Below are 23,292 nucleotides of genomic sequence, written 5' to 3' on the forward strand. Positions count from 1 at the left end.
GTTGAAAATAAGCTAATGGTAGCAACCCCTTGAAAGTAATGCCATGACATTTATGTATGCTTTGTGAAAACTTTGCAATTTTTTTCTCAACAAAAACATATCTGAAATATGTGGAACAAATTTTACTCTGGTTATTACTGTGACAAAAGTTAAAAGTAAAGTAAGCATAATGAAAATCTGAGGCACTGAGTGTCAGGCCTGGATGAACTCACTTGGAATTACTGTTTTCCACCACAGCAGAAAGTATTTTGCTTTCATATTTGTGTGTCCATTCATAGAAACCCCATTAATAAAAACCAAAACTACATTCCCAATAGTTTGGTGAAATATCATCTCAGCTTTTTTCGGTGCTCTTGTAATTTTTTCCAGAAACTGGAAAGTGACCTTAATATTTTTGTAGTTTTCTGTGTAATTTTAGTACTTGAATATCGACATTTCTGTTAACTATACTCCTCTTAAGTTAAGAGTGTTTCTGTTGATAAGTACCACTTTGATGGACATTCTTGCAGGACCAAGTTATCAGAACATCAGTACATCGAAAGTTCAATATAAGAAGTTTTAGTCTGAGACCAGAAAAATTTCGGTTGTTCTTATCTTAAAAATATAAGCAAATGTACAAAGATTCATGAAAATCTGGAACAGTGGGTGACATTAGCTGGGTGATTTGACATCCATGTCCCCAATCTGCCTGGTTGTCACTTGACCATGTCTTCAAAAAACTATACAGAATGTAAGAATATAAAACCCTCAACTAATTTACTTTAAGGCTTAGAAGCAATATGATCACTTCCATCATGCAGAGATGATGAATTACTCTAGTAGTAACCAATGCACCATCTACAGCAAAAAAGCTCTCACTCTTCCCGCTTCAGCAATATGCCAAAACTGTTCAAAGAGCATGCCCCACTGTGGTAAAGAGGGTGTTCTGCCAGTCATACATACATCTACCTTAAGGGCCTTGGCCTCCCCTGCCCTCCCCAAGCAGATCGGAATCCTCTTCATAGATCCTGCATGGTAGAGGGCTACCTCCCTTTGGACACACTCCACAAACCACCATAACTGCACACTGACTACAGCCAGACTTTGGAGAAGATGCATGGAACAAGGCTTTCTAGAGGCTCTCAGACGTATCCAGACTGAAACTAAAACTCCAAAATAAACGGAAGGAAAGAAGAAACAAGATGGAAAGATGGATCTAGTAATCAGATGGCACCAGATCGCCAACACCATCTACGGAAATTATGCTAGTTTATCAGGTGACATTGAAGCATGAAAGTTTCACTGCTTTCACTCCCCCCCCGCACCTTTCCTGCCCCTCCCCAAAAGAGAAAAATAAGGCAGCTGTTATCTAAAAGAACTAAAACAACTACTTCCACCATCTCACTGAACATACACATAATACCATTCCAGCCAACAGTTAGTATGGCACTACAAGAAACTTTATTCCTAGCAGGCCAGTTACATTCGGAGACAGAAACAGATCACTCTGGGAGAGCATCAGAGGATTTTTATACATTGTTATGAGAGATCAGTTTTAGAGAACAAATTGCTATAAATATTCCCACGAGTGGTGGATGCGGTGTGGCATAATGGTTAACAACACTGGCAGGTGTGATGTAGGGTCTCCATTTCAAACCCAACCACCAGCAATTATACGTTATTTGATATTTATCATTTCTGGAAATATCTTCTGTCTATAATGTTTGTGTATTTCGGAAATAGTCAGTGTTTGTATAAATAGGTGCAGACTCTGTCCAAACATTCACTTTTGTTCTGGCTGTACATCGGTTTTCGTAATGAACATCCTTTCAGTGCTAGGTGTTATATTTCACTGATAGCCCTGATTTTGGGTTTGGACGAAAGTGTGTTTACAATGTGACTATATTTCACGGAAAGCAGCTCTGTGTATGCGTACACACACACACACACACACACACACACACACACACACACACACACACACACACACACACACACACACACACACAGTATGCTCTGTAACATTTATCCATCTCCTCATGGGAAGGCAAGATAGCAACTGAACACTGATTTGATTGTGCAACCGCCTCCACCTCAATTCACTTGAGGAATTTCAATCCCACTACGCATTTTTGAGGCAGTTGCAAAATTTGACAATGTGCTACAACAGGTATTTTCATTTTAGTCCAGAATTTGGTACCATCTCATCTGTTGATGTATCAGTCTGTAGCCTTAGCTTTTTTACTGCCCATTTACTGGTAAGCACTTGATGATTTTTGTGGCAGTGATCGCTTTCTAGCAACTTTTTCATTGCTATACCAACACCCATCATAAAACTGCGCAAGCTGGAACTTCAAGAATGCCGATTGACATAGTTTAACCATTTATTTAAAATCTGAACTGTCCACGCAAGGAGGAAGTGAAATTATCCTTAGATACCACTCTGCTGCAATACTATACGCTGCAGAAGCAGTAGTCCATCTCTCCTCTGGGCCCCATTACCAGAAACCTGTACCATGGTGGAACCATCAAATAGTTGCAGCAGTTTCAATCACAGAGGAGTAGCTTAGCAACGTAAGTGACATCTGTCAAAGGATGTGCTTATCACCTTCAGAAGGCTCCAAAATTGGTCAGGCAAACTGATAAAAAAAAAATGCAAAAAGGAAAGTTGTGAAAGATATATAACCACTGTTGGGACCCATGCTTCCTCTCAAGTGTAGAACAAACTACATGCCATTTAGTCATTCTCTAGTATCCTGATCATTCACCATAGTGCCAACAATTAATCTGAAATCACTGTTATTATTATATAACCAGCAATCCACTTTGTCCAAGCCTCATCATCTAAAAGCTACCCACCCACTTTCCGTTTTCAAAATAGGTCATTGGAGTAGCTAACTCCCCTTGGATTTTAAATCCTCAGAACAATCCAACAACCCATACAACAAATGGGTATTCTTTAGTGCCTTGGCATAGTTCCACGACGAAGCACCAGGCTCTGATCTCATGTGACCAGTTGCTGTATCATTTACACCTAGAATATGTCACATTCTTGCTCTATTGTGTCATGGAGTTCAAGCTGTGAACCTAGTTTTTTACTTTATCTGACAGAATAGCATGTATAATCTTATTTGACTTTCCCGGACCTTGGGAGGGGTGCCTGTTTGACTCCTGCTGCTGTCTTAGCTCCAGGAGGCCTCTGCTCCTAGGCAGTGGACTGTTCTGATCCCACCTGTAGATTAATTTATCCTTCTACATTCAGCAACCTTTTAATCTAAGAGTGACCTTACCATTTTATTCACCTAACTCTGTGGCCAGTTTCTTATTACCGTCAGGGACCTGCTGGTTGGATGCAGATGGTGTGCCTCTCCACTTGGCATGCCACAATGGGCCTTAAGCTGTTTTTGGCTCGCATACTTCTCGTGCCTATTGCTACTTGGATTTTCCTTTATAGCTGGTTTTATCCTTCTCGTCTTCTTCATTCCAGGCAAGTGTACTAATGGTAGTCTCTGATGTCCATCTCGTTCTTTGTAGAAGCATTCTATTGATTTAAAAATCCCAAGTTGTTGAACCGATTTTCTAGTTTCTACCCTTTAAACCATCAGTCCAATCCAAATCGTATGGTGGTATTACTACCTACAGCAATATCTGCAGTACTTCGTTTGTAAAGTCTGCTTCATACTTCCTACTTGTACTCCTGTTAGGAGCTCCATTCTGATAAACTACTGTATCAGACTTCCTGCTGTACATCTTATAGTCTGAAGAGAGGCCTGTGTTACTTACACAGTGCCTATCTGCGACTCGGCATCTCTGCTATATGGTGAGTAGCAATTATACTTTTCATAACATTGTTACATTCCATTCTGGTTTTCCATTCTTTGATTTAATGAATAGATTCTCAAAATCTCAACCTGTGTTCAGTTAAATATTTCCTAAAATATAAGTATTTTCTTTCTTAAATTTATTTACCTTACTGTAACTAAAGGTCTTTTAATACTTGAAATACTATCAACAACAACATTTAGGTAAGTAATATTAAGAGGTGAAATGATTAGAGTAACGTATGAAAACTGTTGATAGACATTCTTGTATACTCCCAAAATTTCGAAATGTGTGATCTCAATTCTTCATATGTCGTACTGAATTGTCCTTTTACCTGTCTTGAACTTATTACTGCATGTAGCCAATATTTTGCCTTCCATTTTTTTCCATTTCCATATGATGAATGCAAACACTAAGCAGTACTCTCAAAATCCACGCTTAGGTCAACTGTTGGCTGATTAATAAATGGGTCATGCACATATACAGTTATCAACAGACATGCAGAAGTTCGATGCTTGCTATCAGCAGAGTGAAACGGCCAATCAAAAAATCACTTGTTGTGCCTAGGATAAATCTTGTTCCAACTTCTGAACTTATGGCGTTACTAGCCAGTAGGACAACTCCACTGCCCAATAGTAACACCACATTAACCACGGTATGTAAAGAAAGCCTCACTTTTACCAGTAACCTCATACTTTTTTCTTTATGGTGTTGTTTCATTAGAGAGTACTCTAAATTTAATGATTTAACCTTTTTGTCCAGTTTCACTAACATTTAAATTCAAAGGGAATACAATCACTTTGCGTAAATGAGTCCCTCAACTTTAATATTTGCTATGGACTTAAGATCCCAGCCATTTTGTATTTAATGCTGTGACTAAATGAATGCCTATCAACCAAATTATTGGGCTGAGTCACGTTCTCCCATTGATCTGCTTTACTGATGGGTCAGTAAATACCAAAGTGCAAACACCTGTCTGTGCAATACTTTTCATTTGTTGCAGATGTTGAGAAATACAATGTCGAGTGAAAACATCAGTCTTGTGCATTTGCTATGGCCGAGCGTTTTTAATTAACTATGTACTTATGATCTCTACCGTTAAATTTACATTCCTTATATCTGCTACTAAAGTTGTTAAACTCGTCAAAGCAAATATTGCCGTTTGCACAGCAGATAAAGGCAAAGAAACCTGTGAACTGAAGATGTTTTGTTACAGTATCTATCTACCTAAAACTGGCTAGTCCAGTAAAACCACATTAGAGCTTATGCTTATTGTCTTCTGCAATTTTCATTATGGAAAATAATCAAATTGGTTGCGTACATACTGGTATTACACACAATCACTAACATTTACCAAATTGTTCATTAGGATGTACAGATATATTAGAAATATTTCTTATTTAAGGAACCATTAATATTAGGGCTGCAAAAAATACAGAGGGCATTCTTTTGCTATTTAAACTATTACATAACTGGCAAAAAGTCCTAAACCTTTGTGCACTCCCCCTTTGTGTCCGGGGGTTAGAAGAGGCCCGAGGTATCCCTGCCTGTCGTAAGAGGTGACTAAAAGGAGTCTCTCACTTTTCAGCCGTTTAAGTTCAGGTCCCATTTTATGGTTTGACCTGCCACTTCCCAAATTGTACAGAAGTGCAGACCATATGGGGAAGTTATCCATAGTGCCCTTAGATTCGATCTCATGAACCTCTTGTCATGGCTTTGCATCTCCATGTGCAATTCAACTATTTGGGCGCGGACACTTTCCTGGGTATGTCATCCTCTTCCATTGTCTCCTGTCCTCTTTCGCCCCCATGACAATACTGGATTATTCTAAGCACAATATCCAGCATGGTAGCTAGTCCATTGTGGTGGTGCCATCATGTACCCATTTGGTGGTAGCCCCCTGAGAACAAAGGGATTGCACTGTTGATGCCTGAGCTCCCAATGTATGCCAAGGTGTAAATATCTGTCACCCTGGGGGATCAGGACTCCCTGCAATGGCCATTATGCCAGGTGGCCTATGCTGTGGCTGGGTGGCACCTGTGGGGAGAACCCCTGACCGGAGTGGGTGGCACCAGGCCGAATGACCCGCAATGAAGCGGACTAAGTCATCTCTTGCTGGTGACGGTACGACAGATATGACCTTAATCATTTCCCTCCCTTGCTACACCCTGGGAGTAACATAGATCTACAGAAAGAAGAGAGCCATATTCACCTCGGTATTTAGTTTGTCGCAGAATGGACGGGGATTCCTTTCTTCCTATGAAGCCTCAGTTTTTTGTTGAACACCTTGAGGTTAAGTTTGGGGAAGTGACAGCGCTGTCTAAGATAAGAAGTGCTTCCGCCTTGATTCAGACAGCATCCCCAGCCCAATCCTGGGCATTAATTGCTTGTGACCAGCTGGGTGATATTTCTGTTACCGTCGCTCCCCATAAAAGCCCCAACATGGTCCAGGGGATTATTTTCCATCATTACCTCTTGCAGTTGCATGATGAGCTCCGCACCAGTCTAGAAGAGCGGGGTGTTCAATTCATCTGGCCCATTTACAGGGGACCCAGAGACAACAGGGTTGCTACCTGTGCACTCATCTTGGCGTTTGAGGGTGATTGATAGTTTACCGCTGTGATGTTAAACCATACGTCCCTCCCTCTACGTGGTGCTTTGTGCTGGAAATTTGGGTACATGTCTTCCCGCTGCACTTCCAGCGCCACATGTGTCAAGACTGTGGACGTCCACTGCATCCAGATACTCCATATGTGCCTCCTCCCATTTGTGTCAACTGTGGAGAGCAGCACTCCCCCTGCTCTCCATACTGCACAGTACTCCAAAAGGAGTGGAAAATCGTGGATTACAAGACCCTGGACTGGTTGACTTACACACAGGCTAAATGTAACTTTAAACGATTACAACCCGTTTGGTTGACATCCACATATGCTGCAGCTACATTACCATCACCATCACAAATACCAGTCGTACCACACTCTGTGCTACGAACAGTGGCTCCTCCGGGCCTTCAGAATACATCCGCCCCCTTGGTGGTAGGGGAGAAATCTCCTGTTGCTCCCAAAGTACCTACGTCGGTAGCAAGGCCCCTCCAAATGCAGGGGACATTGGTCCCCTACCCCCAGCTGGAGAAGCAAGAGCCTCCTCCAGCTCCTCTCATGTGGAAGTGGTCCCTTGAGACCCTCTCTTCCAAGGTCTCCACTAATGCCACAGCGGACACTCGCCAGCGGGTAAAGGAGTCAAAAGCTGTTGGAGGAAGACCTTCACTGTCTTCCTCTGTGCCTGAAACTACTACGGAGAAGCCCTCCCAGCAAGCCCCTAAAGAGAAGCAAGAGGGCAAGCAAACAAAGAAGTCTGCTAAGAGAAAGGACCCTCCGGTGGCCCCAACACCACCACTCCGTCCCAATTCTGCACCTGAAGATGAGGTGGAGATTTAAGTGTCTTGTGAGGACCTGGATCTCACTGATGTCTCGTCCACAATAGGAATGGATACAAACACTCATCGGTGGTAGCAGGTGACCCTGAGGCATAACCTGCATCCTTGCGTTCTTCATTCCTTTCCAGCTTCACGATAACGTCATCCTCCAGTGGAACTGCTGCAGTTTTTTCCATCACCTGGCTGAGCTACTGCAACTGTTAAGCTTTACACCTGCTTTCTGCATTGCCCTCCAGGAAACCTGGTTCTCGGCAATGCGGACCTCTGCCCTCCATGGCAATAAGGGATATTACAGGAACCGTAGCGACTATAATAGTGTCGGGTGGAGTTTGCGTTTATGTCCTACACTCAGTCTGTAGTGAAACTGTGCCCCATGAAACACCTCTTGAAGCTGTGGCTGCAAGAATAAAGATGACGCAGGAAATAATTGTCTGCAACATATATCTTCCTCCAGATGGTGCAGTACCCCTGAATGTATTAACTGCACTGATTGATCAACTCCCTAAACCTTTCCTACTTTTGGTAGATTTTTAACGCCCATAACCCCTTTTGGGGTGGCATCATGCTCACTGGCAGAGGCAGAGATGTCGAAACTTTCCTGTCTCAATTTGACCTCTGCCTCATAAATACTGGAGCCGCCACACATTTCAGTGTGGCTCGTGGTAGTTACTCAGCTATTGATTTATCCATTTGCAGCCCAGGACTTCTCCCATCTAGAATGAGATTTTCACTCTGCAGCGGAGTGTGCGCTGATATGAAACTTCCTGGCAGATTAAAACTGTGTGCCGGACCGAGACTCGAACTTGGGACCTTTGCCTTTCGCGGGCAAGTGCTCTACCAACTGAGCTACCGAAGCACGACTCCCGCCCGGCACTCACAGCCTTACTTCTGCCAGTACCTCGTCTCCTACCTTCCAAACTTTACAGAAGCTCTAAGCCATGTCTCCGCAATATCCTTTCTTTCAGGAGTGCTAGTTCTGCAAGGTTCGCAGGAGAGCTTCTGTAAAGTTTGGAAGGTAGGAGACGAGGTACTGGCAGAAGTAAGGCTGTGAGTGCCGGGCGGGAGTCGTGCTTCGGTAGCTCAGTTGGTAGAGCACTTGCCCGCGAAAGGCAAAGGTCCCGAGTTCGAGTCTCGGTCCGGCACACAGTTTTAATCTGCCAGGAAGTTTCTCCCATCTATCCACTGGAGAGCACATGACGACTTGTGTGGTAGTGACCACTTACCCATCTTGCTGTCACTGTCCCGCCATCAGGCCCACGGACGCCTGTCCAGATGGCCTTTAAACAAGGCAGACTAGGAAACTTTCACCTTTGTGGTCACCATTGACTCTCCTCCATACGGTAACATCGATGAGATGGTTGAACAGGTGACAACAACAATTGCGGTGGAAAACACGAAAGATGGTCCCTTAGTGGTCACCGGAAGTCGCTGAGGCAATTAAGGAGTGTTAGTGAACTCTACAATGGCATTAGCTGCACCCTTGCCTGGAGCACCTCATAGCCTTTGAGAGGCTCCGTGCAGTCGCTCACCAGCTTATCAAAAGACACAAACGCAGTTGCTGAGTACTATGCTCGAGCCTCTGCATCAGAGAACTTACCCCCCTCTGCCTTTCGCACTCTCAAACGGCAGATGGAAAGTCCTCTCATTCGCTACACACCACAGTTAACCTTATAACGCCCCATTTATGGAGTGGGAGCTCCTCAGTGTCCTTGGACATTGGCCCGACACAGCTGCTGGGCCAGATCGGATCCATGATCAGGTGATTAAACATTTCTCATCTGACTACAAGCAACATCTCTTCATCATCTTCAACTGGATCTGGTGCGATGGCATCTTTCCATCACAATGGCAGGAGAGCATCATTCTGCTGCTTAAACCTGGTAAAAACTTTTTCTTTTTTTTTTTTTTTTTTTTTTTTTTTTTTAACGAAAAGCGTATGACACGACCTGGTGACATCATATCCTTGCCACATTATATGAGTGGGGTCTCCGAGGCCCGCTTTAGAGTTTTATCCGCAGTTCCCTGTCCCTTCATACTTTCCATGTCGAAGTTGGTGCCTCCCACAGTTCCCTCCCATATTCAGGAGAATGGGGTCCTGCAGGGCTCAGTGTTAAGTGTATTTCAGTTTTTAGTGGCCATTAATGATCTACCAGCAGCTGTAGGGTTGTCCCTCACCTTCTCTTTATGCAGACGACTTCTGCATTTCATACTGCTCCACTAGTACAGGTGTTGCTGAGTGGCACCTACAGGGATCCATCCATGAGGCGCAGTCATGGGCTCTAGCCCATGGTTTCCATTTTTCGGCCACAAAGTCGTGTGTTATGCACTTCTGTCGGCACCATACCATTCATCCGGAACCAGAACTTTACCTTAATGATGATCCACTCACTGTAGTGGAGACAAATCATTTCTTAGGACTGGTTTTCAACACCTGATTGACTTGGCTTCGTCACCTCCGTCAGCTTAAGGAGAAAGTGCTGGCAACAACTCGATGCCCTCCGCTGCCTGAGCAACACCAACTGGGGTGCAGATCACTCTACGCTGCTGCAGCTCTACAGGCCCTTGTTCAATCCCGCCTTAACTATGTGAGTGTGGTTTATGGTTCGGCGTCGCCCTCACCGTTGCGTTTACTCAACCGAGTGCACTATGTGGCATTTGCCTTGTGACGGGAGCTTTTAGTGAGTGTCTGGTGACCAACGTCCTGGTGGTGGCCAGAGTCCCTACATTACAGGTTAGGCCGTGTCCTATGTGAGCGAAGGAAGCGAACGACAGCGAGAGACTTCTGGATATGTGACACTCCAGTGACAAGCAGCAGCATCGGGCAAAAAGATTGGGTGTCCTGTGCACTAGCGACCACGTCGCGTTACAAGATGGCTGCTTAGAGCCAATCAGCTTTTTCTGTAAAATGGTGTCCCTAACGTATTGAATACTGTAGCTGGAGAATAAGGTTACAGAATTAGGTTTGCTTTTAAGAAAATGAAGTGAAAAGGAATGCTGTGTGTGAAATTTACAAAGGGAGGAATCTCCATGGAGAATTTCATAAATATCATCAACTATTAAGATCACCAGACAAATTCTTCGAATACACCTGAATGAGCAGAAGAGCATTTGACTATCTCATCAATAAATTAAATATGAATGTTATTTTACCAGCTAATAAATGTGGAGGAATGATTACTATGTGACTGACTGCGCTACATGCAAACATAAGTACACAAATGGATAACAGTAAACAATAATTAGCTGTGGTGTAGAGGTAGCATTACAGGTTGTGATTACGTGTTACGAAAGTGTCCTGGCTTCGATTCTGGGCCATTCTTATATTTTTACTGACTGAGTTACAGTTCTGTGTACTAAGTTTTATGTTAAATATTTTTAAGTCCTTGCCAAAGAAATAGATCTTCACACCTATCCCAGTACATCACACACACATTTAATTTCTAATAAATTACAATGAACCATGAAATTTTACAGATATTTGATGTTGCGAACGTAATTCACCAGCAGTCAATGTTAAGGCCAAGCATTTCAATTAATCTAAGTAGTCTGTAAAAGTAAAACATACAAAAATTTTGAAAAGAAAGTCAAACGTTTTGTGTACTGATTTGTCTAAAAGTATGAAAAAAAAAAAAATTATTAGGGAAATGTTTGGTGCACCTCATTTTCTGTTCATGATTTCGAGCATAATTCAAAAGCATGTAGAACATTTCTCTGATCTACTTATTTCTTTTACACAAATCATTTCATAAAATATTTGACTGATTTCTTTCATTTTTAATTTAGAGGTTTATTCAGAAAGCATGATCTTACTGACTCCTCGTTCACTTTCCTAGTGTACTTGATTCGAAGGGAGCTTTTTGACATTTAAATACTGCACCAATGTGCAAAATAGCTAGGTCTGAACAGATGAAATTTTTGACACTTCATTTACATAGCTTGGCAGCAGCTTTTCGTCAAATATTTCAATTTTTCCTCAGCTTATTAAGTTTTCATTCATTACCCTGTTTACTTACAAGCAGTTCAATATTTTCATGCTAAACTAGCGGTCACTTTGATACCCCTGTTTACCTGTTTCTCTCCCTTTGTTTGGCTATGAAAATTTGGACAAAACTTCATGTTGTAATTTATAGGGAGTCTTGTTTTCGCTCTGCTCCTGCGTTTACAAAATGTGTTGAGTGTTACTGATATGACAAAATAGTCCTTTCTGCGTGCTGTCATTTTCATTGTTTCGATATCTTGAACCGTTTATGAGATAAGACGATTTTCATGACCACTTGATTCCCAAAGCGCAGGAAAGGTTTGGACGTGCCGCAAGCAATCTGTCCGCAGGTATAACAACCAATATCTCAAGAATGAAAAGAGAATATCATTCCTATCTCAACTTTAAAGACAATTTAGATATATTGGTTATATTTCATATGCAATAATGTATGGCCTTAAATGAACTATACGGAAAGTCTATGCAGTGTAATTTTTACCTCTGCAAATTCTTAAAAATTTTGTGCAGCCATGTACCCAATTTCGTGCAGCACAGTAACTATGATGAATAACGAAAATAAATTCAGACCTTTATTGTTTAAAGATATCAAGCTATAAGATGTGGAAGAATCAATTTTTTTTCGCCAAATAGTTTTCTTAAAATTGGATGTTAAGTAATTTATAGCTGTCGTCGCGTCCGCTCCACTGCTTTGCCAAGAAGACGTTTGGCTGTCTCTCTCTGTCGTGCGTGCTGCAGCGACAAAATTCAAATGTCGCCAGTTGCAGCGGGAGACAGAAAGTGACACCGACGTCGCCCATGTAGGACACTTCAGTAACTATACCTGCAGCTGTGTTTTGTCGCCTGAAGCTGTCTGTCACTTTTGTTGCTCATGTAGGACACGGCCTTAGGTGTGTGCAGTTGCTCTCCAGTTACGTTGCACACGTTTGTAGTTCTCCTGCGCATCCAAATTGCCGTATCCTTTCCCACCCACAGCGGTTCATCTCCCTAATCAGTGGCGCAGGTCAGGGCTTATAATTGCAGTTTGTGTGCGTTCCCTTCTCTCCAAATTGGAGTCGTTGCCTGTACCACCTACACTTGAGGTTCATTCACGAACACCTCCATGGTGTACATCTAGGCCGCGGCCGCCTGGACCTTTCACGTGACCCTAAGGACTCGTGTAACTCTGATTCTCCGCTGCCACTTCCTCTCGATTCTCGACATGTACTGGGGCCATGAAGTGGTTTACACCAATGGCTGATGGTCACGTTGGCTTTGCCTATGTTAATGGAGTACATATAGGACAGCACTCCTCACCAGATGGCTGCAGTGTTTTCACTGCAGAGCTGGCAGCCGTATCTCATGCTCTTGAGCACATCCGCTCATGCCCAGACAAGACATTTCTCCTGTGTACTGTCTCCTTGAGCAGACTATAAGCTATTGACCAGTGCTACCCTTGTCATGTTTTGGTAGTGACCATCCAGGGGTCCATATATGCCCTGGAACTGTCCAGTCGTTCAGTGATGTTTGTATAGACCCCAGGTCACATCGGAATCCCAGGCAACGAACTTGCCGACAGGCTGGCCAAACAGGCTACTCGGAAACTGCTTAAGAAATCGGCTTCTCTGAAACTGATCTGCATTCAGTATTATGCCATGAAGTTTTGCGGCTTTGGGAGACGGAATGGCATAACCTCAATATGCACAACAAGCTGCGTGCCATTCAGGAAACTACGAATGTGTGGAAGACCTCCGTGCGCACCTCTCGCAGGGACTCTGTGGTTCTCTGTCAGCTCTGCATTGGTCATACATTGCTGACGCATGGTTACCTCCTCGGTCGCAAGGACCCACCTCGGTGCCGCTGTGGCTCACGAATTACGGTTGTGCATCTCATGCTGGACTGCCTACTTTTAGCCCCTCTGCGACAGACTTTTTAACGATTCCAGCACCCTACCTTCGTTGTTGGGCGACAATGCTTCAACAGCAGATTTAGTTTTACGTTTTATTCATGAGGGGTTTTCTTATTGTACCATCTAAGTGTGGGCATTTAGCCTTCTCTCTGAGGCAGCCACCCTCCCTCCATTTTAACTCTGTCACACTTTCTTTGCATTTGTTTGTCTTGGTGGTCATCTTTTCCCTACATATGTTCATCTCTCCTTGTCTTTTTGGGGTGGACATTTTAATGTATTGCAGAGTGGCTGGCTCATCCTCTTTTATTATTGTGATCAGCCAGCCGAGACCATCTGCTCCATGGTTTTATTACCTTCTACTTTTCTGTGTGGTGTATGTTTTCCCTGATTTTTGTGTGTCCCATTCGTTTCCTTTTTAGGTGTGGTTCCCCATTCCTTTCCCCCCTTTTACCTTCTCAAACGTACGTTGGGTGTTTTTTGTACCTTGAGCCTTGCTTGCGTCAGGAAAAGGGATCGATGACCCTGGTAGTTTGTTCCCTTTATATCCAAACAAACAAACCTACCTACCTACCTTTGTGCACTCGTGCTCTGTAGTTGTAACACAGGTAATGTGTTCACTACAATGTTGGCAAATATTTGTTCAGTACAGTTTTGAGTGCGTGTTATTTTAAAATAGTTCACAACTTATTCATGTTGGAGTTCTTTTGAGCCTAAAATGTGGTGTTGCTTGTCAGCTAACATAATATCTGATTTGTTTGTCCAATAAATCAGAATATTGCAAATAACTAACACACCTCTATAGGTGATTTCTACAATTTCTTGCTAATAGATGCCAGTTAATGCTGGCAGGTTAGTACTCTTATTGGAACAAAATTTAGGCTTCTGTACATGGTTTGCTTTAACAGGGATCATGGACAGTAGTTAAAATGAGTCCATCCAGTGCACACTTCCAAAACGTTTGAATACAAGTAGTCCAGAATCTGTTTCAAAATAAGTTATATAATATAATCTAGGACTTCTCATTGTTTTAACAATTATGAAAAAGATAGTTTGCTACAGCAAATAGACAGTTGCACATTAAGCTTTCAGTTTTTGGAGAGTGATGAAAAAAAACACAGGAAAAAAGAGAGAGAATGGAATTAAACATCAAAGTTCCACATATTATGGAAAATTTCAATCGTAATTACATACAAGTTATTCAATAGCATTTGATATTTATCACGTTTTTACATTTTTTAATTACAAACAAAAATGATATTATAGTACTAATCACTAGATTTCAACGGAAAGACAAAAGATAAATTCCATTTTGAAATGAGGCTGTGGTTTTAGGCTGCATGCGGAAGAACTGAATCATATTTTCCCCTTTAAACTGTGTAATACATTAAGAGGATAAAATTTAACAGAACTGCAAATATGACAATTGCGTTGAATTCCTTAAATCTGTTAAATTCACACTTGGCTGTTGCTAAGTCCATAATAATCTTTTGTGGATATTTATGTACATGTCAGATAAATTAATTTGTACTGGTTGCTACTCCTTAAGTGGTAGTGTCGTGTTTTTTTTTTTTTTTTTTTTTGTGTGATTATTGTGTATATTTCTAAGACTGTAGTAATCAGTTAATATGCCTTTTAGATACGGAAGTGAAGTTGAATGGGTATTAATATTTTTTCAGGCATCATATCTGGAGTCAAGACTGATGGGAAGGCCCATATGCCGGGTGAATCCAAAGAACATACTTCCTCTTTTGGAGGAATCTGAGAAGGAAAGTTTTCCAAAAGTGTATCTGAGAATAAAACCAAGTGGAAACTGCAGTGATGCATCAAAATTCACTGTTACTGATGAAATGACATTAACAGCAGATGTTTCCTCTGAATCTGTTGTAAATTGTAGCCTTAAGTCAGTGGGTAATACTGTTAAACACCAATACAAATTTTCAAAAATTTTTGGTCCTAAATCAACTCAAAAGCAGTTGTTCAGAGAAACATGTTTACAACCATTAAAATGTTTCTTAAGAGGAGAGAACTGTCTACTGTTTGCATATGGGGCAACTAATGCTGGAAAAACCTATACTATACAGGGGACAACTGAGAATCCTGGAATCATACCACAATCAATAAACATGATATTTAGTGCTCTTAAAGGAAGACTGTGTACTGACTGCCAGTATAAGCCATACAGACTGGAAAATGTGATTCGCCTGGATGAAGCAAAGCAACAAGAGGAACTCAGTGTTAGGGATCATTTGCTTGGATGTACAGTGCCACTGAATAATTTGTATCCCTTGGAGTCAGCTGTTGTTAGCAATTTAAAAACAAATGTAGACTTCAGTTCCCCATCATTTCAGGCTATGAAATCACATTTGGACGAGGTTATTCTGAACCTAGAAGATGAGAAGAGTGTAACATTCAGCTTGTGGGTATCCTTCTATGAGATACATAATGAAGTAATATATGACCTATTGGACATTTCAAGTGGCTGTGATGTAAAAAGGAAGCCACTTTCTTTAGGTTATGTGAATGGTTTGGCGTATATTAAAGACATTCACCAAGTTTATGTGTCATCACCAGATGAAGCTTACCGGATATATTTAACTGGGAAAAATAATTTACAGAAAGCTGCCACAGCATTAAATACAGATTCTAGCAGATCTCACTGTGTGTTTTCTATAAAAATGGTGCGTGTATTGAATTCAGAGAACCCTCAACCAGTGAAAGTAAGTGTTTTTTCTTGTGTCGATTTAGCAGGTACAGAAAGAGTGAAAAAAACTCTTAATGTAGGAAATCGGTTAAGAGAATCTCAAAATATAAACACGTCTCTGTATGTGTTAGGTAGATGTCTGTCGATTATTAGGGATAATCAGAGGTCACAACGAAAAATGAGGGTGCCATTTAGAGATTCAAAACTGACGCAGGTATTCCAGTACGCATTGACTGGAAATCAAGGCATTGCAATGATAGTAAACATTACTTTTGATCCAGTGATGTATCTTGAAACAGTTAATGTTTTAAAGTTTTCTGCACTTGCAAGGCAAATTTTAGTTGAACCACAAAATACTTCATGTATGAATTCTACGAGTATGCTGAATAGTAAAGCTAGCCTGATGAAGTGCAATGACACACTTACTGCATCTTTTGTGACTCAGGTAAATGACTGCAACCATTTACCGATTATCAAGAAGTTGCAGCAGCAGCTAGAAAGGGAATGTGAAAGTAGCAGAGAACTTGCAAGGCAGTTGGAGTCTGAAAAGCAGCGAGCCAGGGAGATTGATGCCCATGTGCGTGAAGAACTTACAGCAGAATTTTCTTTGTTACTGCAGAGAACTGAAGATTTCTGGCAGAAACAAGTGAAGTCTGCTACTGAGGATGAAGTAGACATGGGGAACTTTCGCATACAACAGTTAAGAGATTTTTATGAAAAGAAATTGAAGAATGCACAAGATGAAGTGAAACTCTTGCATGCGCAACTGAAAGAAACAAAAAAATCATTCAAACAAGAAATAGACCTATTAAAATCACAACTTGAAGTGCAGAACACAGATGGAGGAGATTTGGTTGATACTTTAAGGAAGCAGTTGGCAGCACTAACAAAGGAACTTCATAATAAAAATGTGGAAAATCAAGTGCTAACTGAAAAGATTGAAGAGGCAAAAGAGGATTTCATTATGTTGGAAGAAAACAGAAAATCTCTTCTGCAAGAGCTGGGTATGGACAATAGCTCATTAGTTGAAAGAATTGGTTCACATGTTTCTCATCATGGTGATGTTGATGACAGTTCTGATGATGTTGATGATTGTGATGTAAAGACAGAAATGACTGAAGAGGAAAATGACAGTTTGGAACAAAACTCAATAGACTCAATAGAAGCATGTGATGTAATTAGTCAGGATGACAGTGATATTGTGGTAATTGATGACTAATAGTGAGAAGGGTAAATATTGTTTGTAAAATAGTTGTGGAACAGATGTTTTTATGCTTTTACAGAACTGAGAATATAGACTTTCTTTCTGGGAGCTTATCTTATCTGTGACTTACTTCTATATTCTTTCAGATTTACATATGTAAGATCAGTTTTAGTATACACATACTATTCTTTTGTAACATCCGCTTCGTTTCAGTTAAATTCATTCCTTACATTGACTGTACATAAATGTAAATAGACATTAAAATTTTATTTTGTACAAAATGCTGAAAGGAGTTGCTGTAAAATATGGACATAAAATCTGTGTTGATTGTATTAAATAAGGTGTGTATTTCCAGTAGTATACTTGTAAGCAGTTTTTATTGTCGGTGCAAATGTTTGTATTGTGTTGCCACTGTAGTTGGAATGCAGAGTTGATTTTGTGACTTTCCAACAAAAAAGTTTTGTAACAAACTATTTCCATAATATTATTGTAAAGTTAATGGATGATGACAAAAATTGCTGTAGTTTGTGATGTTGATTTCTACCAGCATTAATTTCTCATCAGATAGTTGGGGGAAAAAAATCTTGCTCTCTTTCTCTGTAGCTAATCTACCAGTGCAGCAATAAATATATACATTTAATTTTAAAATTCTTTTCTATTAATTGATGGTTTCATCAGGCTAGAAAGTGCATAGTTGAATGTTTTGAAAAGTTTCATTGAAAGACAGACAGAAATAAATTAGCAGTGATTAGATGGAAAATCCTTGTAATTTTTCAGCAAAAACCTCTGTGTCATGGTATTTAGACTGGGGATCTCAGATAGAATATGGAGACCACATCAGATATGAGGAAAACTTTTTGTTTTCTCCCTCAGGGCCTGTGCAACAATTTGTTGTGAAGCCAGTCTTTCAAGAAAAGTATCTATTTATTCCACAGAATGCTTTATACAGAATCACAAAATTAGGTGACATTTGAGTTCTTACAGATAATGTAACAGTGAAAGGCTGTAAGGCATTGTGAGGGATTCTTGTACGAAATTAAAAAATATGCCATAAAGAAACCTTTAAACCTAGATTTGGAAATCGTGTTTTCCACCTACACTTTGTAGATCTGCTGAAAACCTCTTGCAAATCAAACTTGCGTAATAGCGCCTACATTTCTATGCAATGGTTAAGTGTTACCCAAATGAAAATAGTAGTATCAGTAAACAGTGTAGTTCCTTTTTTCATCCAGGGATCTTATCACAATGATACAGAAATTGTCGACATAATACAATACAAATCAATAGCTCAAAATATACAATACACCAAGTACACAACATGCTCTATGAGGATAGGACACGTGACTAGTCATCACCTTGACTAAGGAGATATTCTGGCATCTGCCTAAATGATACAGGAAGAAAATCCAAAAATCAGGATGACCAGAAGTAGCTACTCTGTTCTCCAGAATCTGAGGCCTGCATATTAACTGCTGTACTGCCCCATTCAGTTGGTCCCTGTTGTACAGTGTTTCTTGATTTACACATTTGTTTCAGGCAATTCATAATATAAATCTCAATTCTGTTATTAATTGCCAAACTTAGTGATACCTGCTGCACAGTGAAGATGCTGTGGTGTCCCTTGTACATCTCCAGCAGACTCCATGCCCACACACATTCAACTACACTCCTCAGTTTGCCTCAAAAGCTGAGTCAGCATCCCCTCAAGATGAGTGAGATGTTGAACTCAGGACATGACGAGACATTATTACTGTTGTAAAGTCCAAACTGATGCTTATTCCATGATTATGTATAAAACTATTAGTGACAAACTTGGTACTATTTTCCTTTATATCCACCACAGTTTGATAGTTGTACTCGACTGGCACAGTTAGGATGCTCTTTACAGAGAGTGTGAAACTTGTACCAGTTATTCTTACAGCTCTTTTCTACAGTTAAAAATTGTCTATTTTGTATCTTCATTCTCCAGAAAAGAATCCCACACATGTAGGCACTGTACGTTACCACAAGACGTTGGCTGTTACACACTGATGCTAGAACTCTAAGAGCGTAACATGCTGATGGCAATTATTTATTTTTATTTTGCCAGACTCTTGTGTGCTCATTCCATGTTAGCTGGCAATTTTCACACCTAAAAACTTTGTTTATTAAGCAATATCTAGATTTATCATTTATGCTTAATATGGGTTGTTTTCATTCTTTATGCTGAAATGAAAACTGTTTTTTTTATGTTCAGTGCTAACTTATTACATACTGCCTAATCAGAATAGAATTTTTTATCCATGTCTTGTGCTGTCTAGAAGTTCATTGATATATCAACAACAGAATTGGATCAAGACACTACCCTGAGAAACACATGTTCCCTATCATTTTTGTGGAACTTGTAATGGCCAGCAAAAGCAGTAGTGTAATTGGTCAGTAGTTTTAAACACTTTCTGAATTACATTTCTTTAGCAAGGGTGACGCTTCAGGCACTCCAGAAAAATCTTTAACTAAAGTACTCGTATATGATGATTGGTAATGAGACTTGCATCTGATCTATGCATGCCTTCTGAACGGATTGGAACCTTATCTATGTCTTCAGTCTTATTTATTAATTGTATTGTCTTCCTGACTTCTTGCTCTGTTGTGGGGAAACATTGTACTGTTTTCTAAGTCACTGTGAGTTATGGGAAGTTTTTGCTGTAACTTCTCTGCAGTCCCAGAGAAATAATCATTTACAAAATTTGATAATTATTGTTTCAATGTTTGATTTTATACTTGGCTTTCACAGTTTCTTCTTTTATAACATCCCACACCTATTTTCTTTTTGGCAATATCCTGTACTACTTTCCTGCATTTTATGTCGTTGAATGATGTTTTTAAAACAGGCAGTACCCTTCTGTATATTTTATAATCTGTGATAATAAGTTAGGAACTGTAAATTAATGTAGTACTATTGTAAAGAATTTAGAAATTTTAGTATCTGGGAGGATGTTGTAATACCTGCAGTTGTCAATTTATTTACCTTATCTGCTGCTGTCGAAATAGCTATTTTTCGATATGTCTCCTCAAAAATTCTTGTAAAAATCATGCAGAAGTTAGAGAATTAACATCTAATTGTTTTCCATATACACTTGATCCCAGATGTAATTTGCCAGTGCCCTAGGAAATGTGTGTGTTTTACTTCCGAGAAAGACCTTTTGTAGCCTTGCGGGTTTTACCAAGCCTGTCTTTAGCTTTATTATCAAACAGTAATGATCCAAAAGACAAAGATCTGATATAAACACTTTACACATTTCCCCGTCAGTATCTGTAAGACAATGTTCTAAAACTGATGTTGAACTTTTCGATGCACTCGTAGCAGTGTATACCATTTGTACCACGCAAAATGTTTAGAATGTTATCATTAATTTTGCCCTCAACACTGTTGTTAATATTCATGTCTCCATATATTATGTGACGTTTGGGGGGTTGAGACTGTTTTTAGAACTTCAGTTAGTGTGTGAAAGAAATTGTCCACATTAAAAGTAGGTGAATGGTGTCCTGATAGATATCTGGTTTAGTTACTTCAATGGCTGCCTATTCAAAATGTTTATCTATGCTAATTATGACCAAATCACCTCTGTAGCTTTAACCCTTATTGCACTGCTTTGCATATTTGCAAAGCAGAGATCGAACTAGATTTAATCTGCTGTCAGAATTCAATATTGTGAGTTGCTTTGGTTATTTGAAGTGGTGCAGCTTTAAATAGGTATTTGTAAATATGGCTGCAGACAAGCAATTTCGCAGATATGCAATGTTACAAAAAATTTCTTTTTCAAAAACAAAAAATTGACATGATTTAAACATTTTTCCATATTCTTAGACCAATCCTCCCCATGAAAATAATTATTAACAATAGTTTATAAGAACAGTGTGGAAAGAGGGCTTAAGATACGTGCTACCCGTTATATAACTGCAGGATACCCATCTGATATATAACAGAGCAGTTTGAGGTTTGCTGCACCGATCGATACCACAACTCTTCCTTCATTTAGGACATGTAATTGTTCAGATTTTAATTAACAGATTAATTATAATGTAAACACTATGTTCGCACCAGTAATTCCAACCTTGTAAATGATATGTAATGTACATGATCTTGAAACAGCAGTACACTAAACCTACAGAACTTGGTAAATTGGTAGGAACTTCTGAAACTGTCACATTCTGTTGTAACTACCAGATGGTGAAAATGTTTCAAGGAGCTGATTTTCAATTATCAGCCAAAATACATCAGACATAGCTTAGCTTATCTCGTGTATTGCTACTGTTAATTCGTATGATCTACGTATGTAACAATATTCACTAATTTTCGCAATAGAAAATTTTGAGAAATTTTGAGTCATTGTCACTAACTATAAACAAACATCTAACTTAATTTCTGTTTAAATGCCAGAACTTCTGTTAACACTGATGAAAACATCTGTTTAATTGAACATCAGAAGCATGATAGGAATGCTGTACCTAACTTATTTATTGTGTAATTAACAAAATTGTAAAAAGTGTTGTCTGTGTTGCATAATTGATGTAAATTTATATGATAAAAAAGCTATCTGCCTATACGAATCACAGTAGTGATTGTACCATTTCCATCTGTGTGTTCAGTTAACAAGATGTGACAGTTTTTTTAATTGTGACTCATAAAATTTGTACTAACAATGTTACTGTTGTCATAAAATGTATATAAGAGAGGACTTTTTGGAGGTGGAACTCACTATGGATTGGAAGTTTCGTGACACAGCATCTATGTCACTGAATGTAATAAATCTGCAATGAGAAGTATTAAGGTGTACCTGTTATTTCATATTACACACTGATTAAACCAAAAAAGTGAATCCAGCTCTTGAGGAGACCTCCAGGACAATGAAGAGTTCTCAAGCTTAATATTGTATATTACTGAGTTCACCATCCGCATAGGCTGTCTTTATTTCATAGAGCTACTGACTGCAATAACTTCACATAATTACATTTTTATTTAGAGAAGGAATTACATCTAAAAGTATTTGGAATATTTAAGTGTTATTCAAATTATGTAGAAATATAATTATGTGGTGGAATGAACTGGGATCAAAGGTAAAACTGGACCAAGTGCTAATGTTATCTTAAGTTTCAGGTGTAATGAACATATGGAAATGAGAAAGTAAAATCAAAAGTGCAACTCGACAAACATAAATTGAATATGTGGAACAAAATGCTGGAACCAAACTGTGGGGACAGAAATTGAATTTTAGAAGCAAAATATGATATGTGACGATCAGCAGCGAGAACTTCGCAATAAACGAGATAAGTACTTATCAAAATCAGTACTGTGTACTTCGCCTGGAAACTACAGGAATGAACATTAGGATAACAATAACAGTAAGGAAAACTTTTGGAATGGTTGAAAATAGAGATGGTGAACATAGAGGTAAGTCATGGGAAGAAAATAAGAAAGTTTCATTGGAGGAGGATGGAAAATAGAGGAAATGGACATAGAAACTGAGATGTGAGAAATCCATTGAAATCAGGCTAATGGTTGGGAAAGAAACACTCCGCAAATGATATTCCACTGTGGGAACAGCAGGAGAACATACCAGGTTAATAGAATTAATTTTGAGAAAATATGCTAAGTGAAATCAAAGCTAAGGAAGAAGGTATGAGAATAGGGAAATGGAGCTCTGTGAAAATGTTTCGATGAAGCAAGTAGTAGAGCTATGTCTGTAGAAGATAGAGAACAATGATTATGATGACAGGGTGTATACGATCCGGGAAAAAACCGGGAATTTTTCGATCCTGGAGAAAACCGGGAATATTTTAGAATTCCGAGAATTTTTCATTGTTTTAGTTTTCAGCTAAATGTTTGTGATTTTGACTGGTAAGAATCAGTACTCTAACAAAGGATATTATTGTATCCCACTACTGCAGAATGATACTGCAGCAACAAAACATGAACGGGAGAAAAAAGAACGAAAATAAAACTTAAGTTGCATAGGAAATGTGCCGTATACAACAACAAAAGGACTCATACAAGCTTCTGCCAACAGTAAAGTGTGTCAAAGGCTTTAGGAACACTATGCAATGCTTTATGACAACAAATTGCCTCCGATGGGCGTGACATAACAACTGTTTAAATTAGATTCGTTTGAGCAGTTGGGGGCGGGCTCTTGCGCATGCGCAGTTGAGTTGCGTATGAGTAGTACCTTCCCCCGCTTCTGGTTTCGGAAGTGTGGCTGGTCGCCACTATCTAGTATTGCCCGGTTCG

General features: G+C 39.7%; 1 protein-coding gene across 5 annotated transcripts in view; it reads left to right on the plus strand.

Moving 5' to 3' along the window:
• LOC124776215 (kinesin-like protein KIF20B) overlaps window positions 1–21,833 on the plus strand; it is a 39,312-nt gene extending 17,479 nt beyond the window's left edge. For all 5 annotated transcript variants that reach the window (XM_047251067.1, XM_047251068.1, XM_047251069.1 and 2 more), the window contains one exon: window positions 14,799–21,833. In XM_047251067.1, coding sequence (XP_047107023.1) covers window positions 14,799–17,042 — 2,244 coding nt within the window. In that variant the 3' untranslated portion in view covers window positions 17,043–21,833. The remainder of the gene's footprint in view (window positions 1–14,798) is intronic.
• Window positions 21,834–23,292: the final 1,459 nt, after the last annotated feature.

The sequence above is a fragment of the Schistocerca piceifrons genome, chromosome 2 (genome assembly GCF_021461385.2).
Source record: "Schistocerca piceifrons isolate TAMUIC-IGC-003096 chromosome 2, iqSchPice1.1, whole genome shotgun sequence".
Lineage (NCBI taxonomy): Eukaryota > Metazoa > Arthropoda > Insecta > Orthoptera > Acrididae > Schistocerca > Schistocerca piceifrons.